We start from the raw sequence: 15,290 nt of genomic DNA, 5'->3' as shown, positions 1-15,290 counted from the left end.
CCTCCAACATTTCTCTGATGAAAATAGGGACATCCTAAGGAAAATCAGGACCTTCTGGGATCAAATCAGAAACCGGGATGGCTTCTGTAAATCCGGGACTGTCCCTGGAAAATAAGAACACTCTGAGGATCTATGTGTCCCTTTTATTGATGTATTGAACATCGAAGGGAGCTGTCCATCCAAATAATTGGATTGTTGCTCCATATTTTCCAAGGGGCTGCCAGTTCCAATCTGTTATGTACTGAGTTGAATAGGATCCAAAAGGCAGCAGTCTGATTGGTCCTAGAACACTAGGATTCAGAATGCAGCAGTCTGATTGGTCATAGAACAATAGGGTCCAGAATGCAGCAGTCTGATTGGTCCACAGGAGCCACCCAATCCAGCTCCAGGTGGAAGTGAATCCGCAACCTGATTGGCCTACAGGTGAATCCCGGAATTAGCCACTCACGTGGGGCCCATTGTGTAAATAATGTATATAAAGCAGACATTCTGGGGGAACTTCCATTTCTCCTCACTGCTATGAGCTGAATAAAGAGCATGAAATCCACTCTCGAGTATATTTCACAATCCCTGGTGTCTCCAGGTCAGGTTGGGAATGCTCGCTGTCTGAAACCTTGGAGAGACACTGTCAGTCAGTGTTGACACTAATGAACAAGATGGGCCAATGATCTGGCTCATTATAAGGCAGCTTTCTGTGCTTGAGAAGGACCTTGGCTCAACAGTGGAGTCTCCCTGGGCCTCTCTAGGTGACTATGAGACCTCAGCAAGCCCCAGTCATGCTAGAATGTCCCCTTGAACTCTTAATAATGCCTCTCAGTGGTTTGGATGGAGAACAGAAAGGGTTGCGTGCGTGCGTGTGTGTGTGTGTGTAGAAACTAGCCACCTGTGAATGGTTAAGACACAAACAAAGAAGCCCACTCACAGCCGAGCTGCCGAAACGTACAATTACTTTTCCAGACAGCAGATGCACAAAAGGCAAGTAATTTATGTGCGCTCGGGCCTCAGACCTATTTCTGAAGATCAAAGGTTGTTTTCAGCGGTATATTTTCTGCTTCTGGAAAATCAATCGGCATTATTTTTAGTGCCGGGTTAGGAGCTGTGAGCAAACGGCCAAGCCCTTTGCCAAGAACATGGTGAGACAGACAGACTTTCAAAACTGGAAACTGTGGTTCCCGTCCAAAGGCGAAGTGTATCGCAGTCAACTGCTGGCACTTTTCTGAGGGGAGCTCTGTGCTTTTAATCCATGTCTGCGAGAATCAATGCTCACTTTAATAGGAGGTCTATAATCACAGGCCCGCTGGGATGTCTCCTTTAATAAGGATTAGTCAGACCACCGAATGTCCTCAGAAATTGAGAATATTTGCACTTCCCCCTATAAAACGGAGTGAAAAGGGCCGTCTAATAATATAGTTGGGCTATCACATGGACGCATCTCTTGCTGTCTGGGGCTTGTGTCCCTGCAAGGAGAGAGTCCAGAATACTCTTCAACAAATTCAACAGGGCTTTGTTTGTTTGTTTTGTTGCTATTTTGTTAATGTTTTAATACTGTTTTATAAATATGAATGCTGTCGTACTTTGTGAATCCTGTAACTGGTGTAACTGTGATGTTTAGCTTATTTTTTAGTTGTTCTGTTAATAGTGTTACGTAGATGGTAATTGTTTTATTTGTGATTGTCTTACTGATGACTTGTTAAGTATTCTATACGATTTATGCTGTATTCGTGATGTTCCATTATGCTATTTTTATCTTTTGTTTGTAAGCCGCTTTAGGATTTATTTGAATGAAAAGCGGCAAAGAAATAGAATCAATCGATCGATCAATCAGTCTTCCAAAAGGGGCTGTGGAAAGGTGTTATCTTAACTATCCCACATGGAGAAAAAGCATGGTAGATGCTCTATATCTTCTATAGAACATGTTGCCTCACTTCTCTGAAGACAACATAGAAGTGTTATTTTTAATGTCTTTATAAAAGAGTTATGTAAACTCTTTATTTGAGGCTGATAACTATGGGAGATCGTGTGGCCTGGGAGTGTGTTTTCTTCTGGGTGAAGAAGTCCCTTTGCAGAGAGTGTCATGTCAACTGGGATAGCGCTGGTACTTAGCAGCTGTTTCTGACCTTCTGAATCACGATTAGTTTGCATTGAGATGTATTAACGGTTTGATGAATTTGTTTTTCACCATATTTATATAGTTACAATTGGGCTGGGCGATTTATCATCCGAAACTGATTTCAAGTCCATATCGCAATATTGGTTTCATAATTTTTGACCTGCTAATATATTGCCAATCTTGATGGGTGTGTGTTAATGCAAAAATCACAATGTAGGGGAAACCATGAAGCTAGCCATTGCTTCTGCATACATAAAGGTAAAGGGACCCCTGACCTTTAAGTCCAGTCGCGGGCGACTCTGCGGTTGCGGCGCTCATCTCGCTTTACTGGCCAAGGGAGCCGGCTTACAGCTTCCAGCTCATGTGGTTAGCATGACTAAGCACGGAAACACCATTTACCTTCCCGCCGGAGCGGTACCTATTTATCTACTTGCACTTTGACATGCTTTCGAATTGCTAGGTTGGCAAGAGCTGGGACCGAACAACGGGAGCTCATCCCGTCGTGGGGATTCAAACCACCTACCTTCTGATCAGCAAGCCCTAGGCTCAGTGGTTTAGACCACAGTGCCACCCGCATCTACATACATAGCTCTATCCTTATTTCAGTCATTGTGATGTATCAGCATACAGTGGAACCTTGGTCCTCAAACTTAATCCATTCCGGGAGTCCATTCGACTCCCAAAACTGTTAGAAAACCAAGACACGGTTTCTGATTGGCTGTGGGAGCTTCCTGTACTCAAGCAGAAGCTGTGTCGGATGTTTGGCTTCCGAAAAACGTTTGAAAACCAGAACACTACTTCCGTGTTTGGGGCGTTCAGGAGCCAAAATGTACTAGTACCAAGGCATTCGAGAACCAAGGTACGACTGTATTGCAATGTTTAGCTTTTGCTTTTTTAAGACACAAAGCAGTCTTGGTGGCTGCAAATAAAAGCACAGAGGGCGGAGAGGTGTGGTTTACTCATTTTTCTTTCTGCTGTTCCCCAAGCTGTTTTTCACCAAGCGGGGTCATGTGTCTTTTCCTCATATGGAAAACCAGCTTGAGAAGGGCTTTTGAATAATCAAATGATGGGAATGGAAGGGGTCAAGCACAACCTCCCACCCGTGCTCTTTGTGCTCTCATTCAATGCTTCCCTCAGGACTATCTTCTTTAAAAATGTTCTGGGAAATAATGCAAATGAGCATCACATGCAGTCTAGCTGTAAATAAGTGTGTTGCAAGTACACCATAGAGTGTCTCTACTTTTATCTGTGAAATATTGGAAGTGTGTAATTACCTGGGGTTTTTATTTATTTATTAATGCAGTAATTTTGCCTCTAGTGCTTTCTCTTCCAAAGAAAACTGACCTGGCTAGAGTTTCCGTGGGCAACCTTATTACTTTGGGACATGAAAACATTATTATTCATTCATTGAGTAGCACTACGAGACCCGGTCAGCATAGGTGCCAATTAAAATCTCTGTTATCCCTTGTTAAAACTAACACAGCATGCTTTAATTCGAGATGGAACTGGCCAGTATGCTAGGGAACAGAGAACAGAAAACCCTGCCTTGGTGTGGAGAATTAAGCTGCATTTATACCATAATTCAAAAAACATGACTTCCCGCAAATATGCCTGTGAACTGTAGTTTACTCCTTACAAAACTACAATTCCCAGCACCCTTAACAAACTAGTTTCCAGGAGTCTTCGTGAGAAGTCATGTGCTTTAAATGTATGGCGAATACACAGCCATAGATTATATAATGTTCTCCTGTATTTGGAAATGATGTAGAGTTCTTTACTACTCTATTAAAAACACCACCCACCCACTCATAAATGAGGGAGGGATGCCCACAAAATGTCCGACACCTATTCTCTTGTAAACACACAGACGTCTGTCAGAATTCAGCATTCCCTCTAAATATCAAGTTTATATAGTGAAGTGCTTATCAATTTGCAAGCAGGGCACATGAAACAAACCATGGTTTTCACATACTCTGAGAATGTTGGTTTGTACATTATTATTATTATTATTATTATTATTATTATTATTATTTTAAGGGCCTGTATCCAGTTGCTTCCTGAGCTGACAAAATGTTGAGGGTGTCAAGTACAGAAGAGAAAATGGAAACAAGTTTAAAAGGAAAAGAGGGATGGACAGTATCCTGAAGGAATTAGGGTTAAGTGGATCTGCAACATGGAGGTTATAGAGAGCACAATAGTGAGCGTGGTTGCAAGGATAAAGAGGGACAGAGATCCTATTTCCCATCTCTAGAAAACTCCCCTTCATGGCTAGCCGCCATTTTGAGCCTTGAAGCACACCACAGCAGCGTAGGGTTTCAGGAACATTGGAAAGAAATATGGGTGCTATTTCCTCACTTCTTGCATCCTCTTTCCCAGGAGCCCTAAACATCACTATTCAGTTCCTTCCCCAGGTAGCTGGAGGGCTGAACTGGATCATTCCTGGTAGGACAGTGGCAAGGAATCCTTTTCAAATTGAGGTCCACATTCCCCACCTTCTGAATGCCATGGCAAACATGGCCAGAGGAAAATGTAGGCAGGCTGGATCAGGGATACATGGCAATACAGTGCTACCTGTGGTTACGTACTTAATTCATTCCAGAGGTCCGTTCTTAACCTGAAACTGTTCTTAACCTGAAGCACCACTTTAACTAATGGGGCCTCCTGCTGCCGCTGCGCCGCCGAAGCACGATTTCTGTTCTCATCCTGAAGCAAAGTTCTTAACCCGAGGTACTATTTCTGGGTTAGCAGAGTCTGTAACCTGAAGCGTATGTAACCTGAAGCATATGTAAGCCGAGGTACCACGGTATATCGGGTCACGTCAAGTTCCAGCAAACCCAGGATTTGCTCTGCACGAAGGAATTAGGGTGCCCTTCTATATTAGGGATGAGTGAATATGTCTGTCTTAGTTGCTCCACACTGAAATCCATCATCATTTTAGTATTAATTTCTCTCAACATGCATAGTTTGTCAAAGGAAAGTTTGCATAATATAATGCATTTTTGTAGGTTCTTTTTACTAACACATGCACTTTTATGCTCACTTTACCCTAATATATGTAATTTTGTAGATATTCCTTGGGCTGGATAACTTGCACCTCAGAATTCAGAGAAGTGCAAATTTCAAAGATGGCTGCATTTTGGTTCATGTAATGCTTTGGGAAGTGTGAATTAGGTAGAGATTTGCCTATCAATGTGAATTGAATCAAATTTATCCCCCTATCCCTGGGCAGGGCTTCTTGAGAGTGACAGCAGCATTACAAAGGGTTTAGGGCAAGCTTCCTCAACCTCGGCCCTCCAGATGTTTTGAGACTACAATTCCCATCACCCCTGACCACTGGTCTTGCTAGCGAGGGATGATGGGAGTTGTAGTCCAAAAACAGCTGGAGGCCCAAGGTTGGGGAACACTGGTTTAGGGCTCCACCCCCTGACCTCACCATGTTACCTGAATTAATTTAAGTTTTCTACAGATGTTTAGTCTGCTGCATTTAAAACTGGAGGGTCATATTTAAGTCCATGCAGTAAGTTTACGTCCTGTTGGAGCCACAGAGTAACAGACTGGAAACCCATCCTAAGGGGAAAGAATCTGACATCCAGAATTTCAAAACACTGTGCGAGAAAGGAACACAAAGTAAAAAAACCTGAATGTGTGGTTTTATTATATTTAAGTTTCTATTCTCTATGGAGCTTAAATATGTCTATCACATAGTTAACAGTAATTGTCATTTTACATGTTTGATACACAGTACAGGACTAAACAAAAAACAAAAAACAAAACCAGAAGGTAAGGGAGTGCTGGAAAAATTAAAAGCTTTCCTCCAAGTAATTAATCAACTCTGCAGCACCATTTGAAAAAGCTTTGACCAAGAGACTTGAGTGTCAGCAAGCACTCAAAAAATCTCAGCTCGGGGGCAAGGGAAGGCAGACAGGGAGAGACCAAAACATACACCCTATGTTAAAAATAAAATAAAATCAAAAACAACTGACACAAGACTTTAATATATTTTAAGATTTGATGCAAGATTAACAAACAAACAAAAAATACGACTAATAATTTTAATGTCCTGTTTCAAATTAATAAATATAATATAAAAATATACACCACTTCATGAGAGGATGGATGGGCTGAGTTTAAAGAGGAAGGTTAAATATCGCTTTCAAATGTATGCAGATATGTCTTTAAAGAGAGGATTTCTGTGTAGCTTCGGCTGGTCTTCCGGAAGAAATCCAAGCTTGTGAGCTGCTCAATGTCGCGTACTCTGGCGGTGTGCATTTTCAATAGGTCTTCAACCCACCGGGACTCGTCCTCGGAGGAGTTCTGGAATGGAAAGGCAATGTGACTATTTTATTTTGTTCTGTGTATACCGCAATGTTCTTTTGTTGCTATGGCCGATGGCTGACGCAAATAAAGTTTCATTCGTTCATTCAGACATGCACTCTCCCTTCTTAAAGTGAGCGTCCCACTCTCCATAATTTACTTTACTTAAACTATGGTCTTTATAAAGAGAGCGTTTGCAATTTGTTAAGATGAATCCACAGGGAAAGTTGGCGTCTCATAGAATCATAGAGCTGTAGCAGGGGTCAGCAAACTTGGGGGCCGGTCCACTGTCCCTCAGACCTTGTGGGGGGCCGGACTATATTTTTTGGGGGGAAATGAACAAATTCCTATGCCCCACAAATAACCCAGAGATGCATTTTAAATAAAAGCACACATTCTACTCATGTAAAAACACCAGGCAGGCCCCACAAATAATCCAGAGATGCATTTTAAATAAAAGGACACATTCTACTCTTGTAAAAACACGCTGATTCCTGGACCGTCCACAGGCTGGATTTAGAAGGCAATTGGGCTGGATCTGGCCCCCGGGCCTTAGTTTGCCCACTCATGAGCTGTAGAGTTGGAAGGGACCATGAGGGTGATCTAGTCCAAGCCCCTGCAAATGCAGGAATTTGCAGAGGGCCTTCTCGGTAGTGGCACCCGCCCTGTGGAAAGCCCTCCCACCAGATGTCAAAGAGAACAACAGCTACCAGACTTTTAGAAGACATCTGAAGGCAGACATCTGAAGGCAGACATCTGAAGGCATTAAAAGGTAAGCTTTTAATGTTTGATGCATTAATGTATTTTAATACTTTGTTGGAAGCCGCCCAGAGTGGCTGGGGAAGCCCAGCCAGATGGGTGGGGTATAAATAATAAATTATTATTATTATTATTATTATTATTATTATTATTATTATTACTCAACGTGGAGCTAAAACACACAACCCCAAGATTGTCTCATGCTATCCAAGCACCAGGTCGGTTTTGAATACTTCAGCTCCCATTCACTATTTTACATTTGTTCCAGATTTTTGGTATTTCATGGCAATATTTAATATAAGATGCTGACTACTAAAAAATGTAAGGATCCCTGTTTAAGGCTGCCTTCTAAACCAAAATGTTGTATTTCACACAACACGTAGCGTCACGCAGCCTGGTTCTACATGGCTGTGAAGTGATTCCAACCACACTGCAAGAGGCTAGCAACAGTTGGGTTTATCTCTAGGCCTTACAGAAGGCGACTGGCTCCCCACATGGATGCAACTGCCATATTGGAAGGTTGTACGCAGCCACCAGGTGGTGCTGTGTCATTTGAAACCATCTTGAAAATCCAGAGCAGTTACATATTGTTATGTACTAAGCTTGGATCCTAGAACAATAGGCAAGTAGGATCCTAGAATGCAACAACTGATTGGCTTGCAGGAGAAGACCAGTCAGGTTCCAGGAGGGAAGCAGAATCAGCCAATCAGACAGGACTCATTGTGTAACTAATGTATACAGAATCATAGAATCATAGAATCAGAGTTGGAAGAGACCACAAGGGCCATCGAGTCCAACCCCCTGCCAAGCAGGAAACACCATCAGAGCACTCCTGACATATGGTTGTCAAGCCTCTGCTTAAAGACCTCCAAAGAAGGAGACTCCACCACACTCCTTGGCAGCAAATTCCACTGTCAAACAGCTCTTACTGTCAGGAAGTTCTTCCTAATGTTTAGGTGGAATCTTCTTTCTTGTAGTTTGGATCCATTGCTCCGTGTCCGCTTCTCTGGAGCAGCAGAAAACAACCTTTCTCCCTCCTCTATGTGACATCCTTTTATATATATAAAAGCCTGAGGTTTGGCTTTTATATAAAAGCCTAAGGTTTGGGGGGCAATTCAATCACTGTTTTACAAGCTACAATAAAGAGCATGAAATCACTACAGGACTCCGAGTATATTTCACATATTTAAGACATTGTTTTGTGAGTCAAATATTTCCCCCCACCTGACATTCCAGGACATCAGAATGTTAACCCTGATGCAAACTGAAAATAAAAAATTTCCACAGAAAACCTGCACCACCTGCTCCAACTACTGAGATTATAAAACTGAGGTCTGGCAGGAAGAAAAGGGTTGCTTTGCGCTCTTTCCCTGCTTGCTGTTTTCTGCTCGCCTCCGTAAAAGCACACACAAGCAAACATATTTGGGGGGGACACACAGTTCTGCGTTTGTGGAAGGGGGTTGTTTTAAACAATAAACCACCAGCAAATAGAACAGCTAAATACCTGCTCTTTTCTGACCCTCTGCTCAAAATATACCTTGCATACATTATACTTGTACAAGTGTGTATACACCTCTCTCACTCACACACAAAACTTACAATTTGTTATTATAGAGTCTATAAACTGCTTTTGCCTCCATCTCTTTTTACCTCTCCTCTCCCCTTGAGAAACGACTTTACTTCCTCTCCTCTTTACTGATAGCACTCTAGAGATGATTGCTACTACTTGCAATGATTAATTGTGAAGAAGTAGCACCTCTCTAGCCAAGTATGGATGTGTTAAATGGCTCATCCAAGCCCTTAAGAGTGCTTAGAGGAGAGACGCACACACCAAACTGTTCCCATCCGAAAAGAAGCTGAGTGCAAATCTCTACATGTTTAAATCAACAGAAGCAGATGGCAAATACAGCTGCCTATGCCTGTTTTCACAATGGAACTCTTCTGCTGTGTAAATAGGCTTAATAAGCATAACTTGTGAGGAACACAGGTAAGCAAGCCCAGAGCACTTACAGTGTTAAGTAGTCTGTGATTGCTTACCTGTGTTCCTTGGGAGTCTTACATCTCAAAAGCAGCCTTTCCCAGTCTTGGTTCCCCAGATGTTGTCGGACTGCAACTTTCATCATTCTTGACCATTGGCCTGCTGGATGATAGAAGCTGCAGTCTAACAACATCTGGAAATGCAAATAAATATATATGTGTTGGTCATCCCACCCGCCACAGCGCCCAATGTGTTTTGACTATAGGCAATTTTGGCTTTATGTACCATCCCCAACATGTAACCCCCACGTAAATTCAGAGTTGCCTGTATATAAAAATTAATGAACTGCATACTTTTGCATAGTTCAGTGATTTAACATGCTTTACTGAGAAAGAGAAAGAGAAAGAGATAGAGAATTCTAGCATGTTTTTATAAGTCATTTTCTTGTTGTTTTCAACCTGGTTGGCCATGTTTGTGAACATTCACAATTTATCACCCTGAATTATTCAAATTAGTGCTGGATAATTCTCAGGTTATTAGAACTTTGGGCATATAAGATTGCTACTGTTCTTGTGGCATCACTTTTTCCCATTATTAAACCCTGCTTCTGTTTCAGTATTTGGTCATTAAATTCATTTCAAACCATGTTCACTGCAGTCACATTTGTTTCATTGTTCTCAATAATTTTCCAAACTGACAAAAAATGTCAAAACAAATTAAAATTTGAAGTGGGAATTTAATTCCGATTTATGAAATCAAAATGAAATATGAATACAGCTCTTTCCTATTTCTTTTCTCTTTCAGGATTAAACGACTACACACTGGTTGCCAATATCTGAAAAGCAGGTGTTGTGTCAGCAAATTTTGCTCCCTGTCTTCTGAAATTCACCCCATTTGCCCCCCCCCCCGCACCAAAATGCAAGGGAGCGAAATTCCGCACCTCCAAAGCATGGGCTGGAAGTTTCACTTTTTGGACTTTTAGCTTAATTACAGAATTCCTGACCTGCATCAGGTAGAACAAAGAGACAGAACATCACTGCAGCCGAACAAGACTGGAAGTTACTCCCTCTTTTCTTCCTGTTTCCTGGTTTCAGAAGGAAAAAAAGCAAAGGTATCTGTTCGAACTTACAAAGCAGCTCTCATCATTGTCTGGACGGTGTGGGAATATATATGACAGAACAGACAGTGGTCCATCACACTTGTCAGCTGGCTGAGTGAAATCTAAACAACTTGTTATAATACTATAGTAATGGGTTGGGACTGGGATTGAACTTCCTTCCACATACCTAGAAGAAAGGAGAGGGGTTTTGGTTATTTTTAAAAATTACAAACATACCTAAAGGACGTGTTGAAACAGATTTTGGGTAAATAACAGCCCCCAGTTCAGCTACCTATTAAAAAGGATTTATAGTATATCAGGTTTTTGCAACAAAAGTTGGGATACTAGGTTTTCCAGAATATGTTGTTGGACTTCAACAGCTACCATGGCCAGCAGGAATGCTGAGGGTTTGGGAGTTCAACAACACTTGGAAGGTTCCTTCTAGAATGATGGCAAAATCCTCTTCACACACATAAGGAAACAGGTATGTTAGAAGAAGAAGAAGAAGAGTTTGGATTTGATATCCCGCCTTTCACTCCCTTTAAGGAGTCTCAAAGCGGCCAACATTCTCCTTTCCCTTCCTCGCCCACAACAAACACTCTGTGAGGTGAGTGGGGCTGAGAGACTTCAAAGAAGTGTGACTAGCCCAAGGTCACCCAGCAGCTGCATGTGGAGGAGCGGAGACACGAACCCGGATCCCCAGATTATGAGACTACTGCTCTTAACCACTACACCACACTGGCGGGAAGGTAAATGGCATTTCCATGCACTGCTCTGGTTCTCCAGAAGCGGCTTAGTCATGCTAGCCACATAACCCGGAAAAACTGTCTGCAGGCAAACACCAGCTCCCTCAGCCTATAGAGCAAGATGAACACGCAACCTCAGAGTCATCTGCGACCGGACCTAATGGTCAGGGGTACTTTAACTTTATGCATGCATAGCTAAGTCCCAGTGTTCAGTTCAACTCCTAGGTTGGCATTCAAAAGAGACTCCAGCCTAGAGGAGAAGATTCTTACAGCTTTATCTTGTCCGGCGTATCATGCAAACCATCGAAGTCGTAATCAAAGATCGGGCCACTTATAACATTGACTCCGTTCCGCTCAATGGCATATCTCTTCACCAAAACCCGTTGAAAGTAATTCCACACCTCTGAATTTGAGAGAGAGAGAGAGAGAGAGAGAGAGAGAGAGAGAATTATCTTTAAAAGCAATAAGAGGAAATGTGGTTTATAAAAGTCACTTCTCATGTGGATTAAGAAAGAGAAACTTCTGTTGATTCTACAGTAGTACCTCAGGTTAAGAACTTAATTCGTTCTGGGGGTCCGTTCTTAACCTGAAACTGTTCTTAACCTGAGGTACCACTTTAGCTAATGGGGCCTCCCGCTGCGGCTACGCCGCCGGAGCATGATTTCTGTTCTCACCCTGAAGCAAAGTTCTTAACCTGAAGTACTATTTCTGGGTTAGCGGAGTCTGTAACCTGAAGTGTCTGTAACCCAAGGTACCACTGTATATGCATTTATTTATGCTTTGATTTTTTTGAAGTCTTCTATCTTGGATTAATGAAGATGCACACAGGAAGGGGATTGGCAGACGATGAAGAGCCCTGAATGAGAGGCAGAGCGGAGAGCACCTCCCAAGCTGGGAGAAGAGGGGGAAGCTCCCAGGTGATAGTTGGAAGGTATCACTCTTCTGTTTGTGGAATAAGGGTTAAGCTATAATTGTGATAAAGGGCCTTGTATTTACTTCCTCTTCTTTTCTTCCTCTTCCTTTATTTTCTCCCTTTTCATATTTCTTTTCTCTAGATTAGTTTGGCTTTTATTGTATTTTACGTTGAAAACTTTTAATAAAAACCATAATTCTCAAGGACAATTCTTTTAAAAAACATAGTACATAGTCCACCAATTCTGTGTTTATGCATTCATATTCAGTAACCTGGCACAGTATTCAAAGATTCACTTCCCATGCTTTTGGGTCAAGTATCCAAGATCAGCAGATCATACAAATTCATTTTATTTTTTTCTGTTTTTATTTTTATTTTCCTGTTCCCATGTTTTGTTCTCTCAATTCCCTCCCTCTGGCCAGTCCAAAACAAAGGAAATACACAGTGCCACTCTGAGACTGGCATTGCAATGGGCACCACACAGATATCACATTGTTCTTGTCTACAAAAACAGGATGGGATTCTTTTGCTGTCCTTACACATGACCTTACGCATGCAAGCACACATAGATGCCAACTGCAGCTCCCCAACATTGTGCTTTTAGGTGGATCATGCTATTTGCCCTGTGCTGTTTTTTGTGTTTTTTAAGGATGCCTTCCGCAGGCAAGCAGTGCCTACAATGGCCCCATTTAGGCACCAAGGCTTTTACAGACTCGCTCATGAGTCGCTGCCAGTCTGTCGGCGTTCCTAGGGAGGGATTAAATTGCACACTGGAAACTCACGGTTTTGCAATTCAAGTGGTTTAAAAGTGCTCAGTCACATCAAATCCACTTGTAAAAAATAATAATCTAGGCTTCTTGCAGTTAGGAAAGTGATGGGGAAGCACATTAAAAAGTATGGGACGGCAACTGATTGACAGGAAGGCATATAGCTTCTGTGCAAGCAAATTAGGATGAATGCTCAAATAAACAATTCATCTGGAGGAGTGCCTCTGCTGTCTTCTTCAGCTCAGGGTGCCTCCTTCTCAGCAGACACCTTAAGGGAGCCCTGTATACGGAATTTTTTTATGTTTGATGTTCTACTGTGTATGATGTTTTAATTTGTTGGAAGCTGCCCAGAATGGCTGGGGCAACCCCGTCAGATGGGAGGCATATAAACAACAATGTTGTTGTTGTTGTTGTTGTTGTTGTTGTTGTTGTTGTTGTTGTTGTTGTTATTTATTATTATTATTTCCGGTTTGCATGATGTTGGCTTTTGTATTCATAGTCTGTTTCTGGGCCCAATTTAAAGCCATTAAGAGCTTGGGAAAAGGTTACTTAAAGACTGCCTTCTCTCAAATATACCTACCCAAACCTTAAGATCCTCTTCCTAGATTGTGCTCTGGGTGGAGCTCCCAAGAAAAGTGAGGCAGATAGTTATCAGGGAGAGGGCCTTTTCAGTAATGGCACCTTGGTTATAGAATAGCTTTCCTAGGGAGCCTTGCCTGGTGCCATTTCTGTGGTCTTTTCAGTGGCACATAAAGACCAGGCCTTGTACACAAACTTATGTAGTCAGATGGGGGCAGCTAAGTTTTAAATCTATGTTTTAATTTTGGGCAGTGGAAGACAGTTTTGCGATGTTTGTTTCTGTAGTTTGATTTTATGGTTAACTTTATTTATTTATTGCAAGCTGCTAATAAATCAAATTCCATTATGGGGTAGCATGCAAATGCCCCTCATAAACTCATAGCTGGGGAGTTATTTTTATGATTGATGCTTCCATGAACTTTACAGTTGTGAGAAGGTTTGTGAACGGTACTGTTAAAACGTAACATTAAAAGTACTGATTTAAAACATGCACGCACAATCTGATCTTTCCCTGCTTTCTGGTGCACATTGAAATTACCAGGTAGATGAAATTACCACGTTGACTCATTTTCCCCAAGGATTCTGCCCTGGCATTGAAAGCAGATGCTGGGGCTTAAGACCTAGTAAGTTCTCATACAGCTTTTAAGCCCCATGGAGAGAACTTGCACCCTAAATGAGTTATTTTCCTTATTCACTGCCTCTCTGAAGGAAGGCACATGCACCGAAGAGACAGAAGCAGAGTTTTACCAATGCAGGTCAGAACCAGGTACGTACTTTTGAAGGCAGGATACATCGGAATGACATTCGTTATTAGAAAAGCATCGTATTTTGCATCTGCTGAGGAACTGAGTTCTGAAAGAGAAAACGATACCTTCTGTCGGGATTACTTTATATTGGTGGATATGGTATCTACTGAGACGCTGCAAGGACAGATATCCCCTGTTCTTGGAGAAAACATTGAATGGGGAGAGAGTTGATCTAGCCCTCTTCCCCCTCACACCCACAAATAGTGATGGTCTCTTGAGCATCCCTCTACCCTTCCTAAGGTCCCAGAACAGGCTACAACAATAGAAAAAAATGCAGTATAAAAATCTGTTAAAAACAAATAGATAAATGAGTTGTTAAAGGACAGGACAAACGTCATATGAAAACTACGTAAGGAAGGTGTCAGATACACGTCTGTGGGGCAGGGACTCCACAGCTCGGAGGCTGCCACAGAAAATGCCCTGGGCAACAGCCACCACTTCCAGAAATTCCTGGGTGCAACCACCAAGAGAACCCCCTCTGATGACCTTAACACCTGAGATGACACTCTTTCCGATATTTGGCTATGCATGCATGCTTCTCTATGACTTCTGTGTGCTCTTCCTAAGACAAGAGGACAGTACAGGCATTTAATCCCAGGGGCTAGTAGGTAACGCCTTAGCAAGTAGAGCTTCTCTTCCTTTAACTCGTTCAATGAGTTGCCCTGTGGGAAGACTCTGGCCTAAGTGCCAACTCCCTGGGGCTCTGGGTACCTGCCCACCCACAAAAATCCCCATGAAGGGTCCGGGCAACCACAAATTTCAGCGCCAGGGCAATGCATGCAGTGTGGCACCCCAGGTATCCACAGTCGCGAGGCCAAGTTGGCACACCTGGACTCTATAAAGGCCAGGCCTCTGCACACACAGTACTGGCTGGTTCTTGGTCCACTGGAAAAGGACTCATTTTGGCCACAAAACAGACAGCCAAACTAAATGCAATGTTTGCCATAGTAAAAAGGTAAAGGGACCCCTGACCATTAGGTCCAATTGTGGCCGACTCTGGGGTTGCAGTGCTCATCTCGCTTTATTGGCTGAGGGAGCCGGCGTACAGCTTCCGGGTCATGTGGCCAGCAGAACTAAGCTGCTTCTGGCGAACCAGAGCAGCGCACGGAAATGCCGTTTACCTTCCCGCCGGAGCGGTACCTATTTATCTACTTGCACTTTGACATGCTTTCGACTGCTAGGTTGGCAGGAGCAGGGACCGAGCAACGGGAGCTCACCC

General features: G+C 42.6%; 1 protein-coding gene across 4 annotated transcripts in view; it reads right to left on the bottom strand.

Moving 5' to 3' along the window:
- Positions 1 to 5,742: 5,742 nt before the first annotated feature.
- The window catches only part of ENPP2 (ectonucleotide pyrophosphatase/phosphodiesterase 2), a 90,705-nt gene continuing 81,157 nt past the window's right edge, over positions 5,743 to 15,290 (bottom strand). For all 4 annotated transcript variants that reach the window (XM_081012549.1, XM_081012548.1, XM_081012551.1 and 1 more), the window contains 4 exons: positions 14,040 to 14,117; positions 11,277 to 11,409; positions 10,291 to 10,447; positions 5,743 to 6,424 (listed from right to left, as the gene is read on the bottom strand). In XM_081012549.1, coding sequence (XP_080868675.1) covers positions 6,251 to 6,424; positions 10,291 to 10,447; positions 11,277 to 11,409; positions 14,040 to 14,117 — 542 coding nt within the window. In that variant the 3' untranslated portion in view covers positions 5,743 to 6,250. The remainder of the gene's footprint in view (positions 6,425 to 10,290; positions 10,448 to 11,276; positions 11,410 to 14,039; positions 14,118 to 15,290) is intronic.

The sequence above is a fragment of the Podarcis pityusensis genome, assembly GCF_964106645.2.
Source record: "Podarcis pityusensis genome assembly, chromosome: 7".
NCBI classification, from domain to species: domain Eukaryota; kingdom Metazoa; phylum Chordata; class Lepidosauria; order Squamata; family Lacertidae; genus Podarcis; species Podarcis pityusensis.
This window is presented reverse-complemented; position numbering and strand designations above follow the sequence as displayed.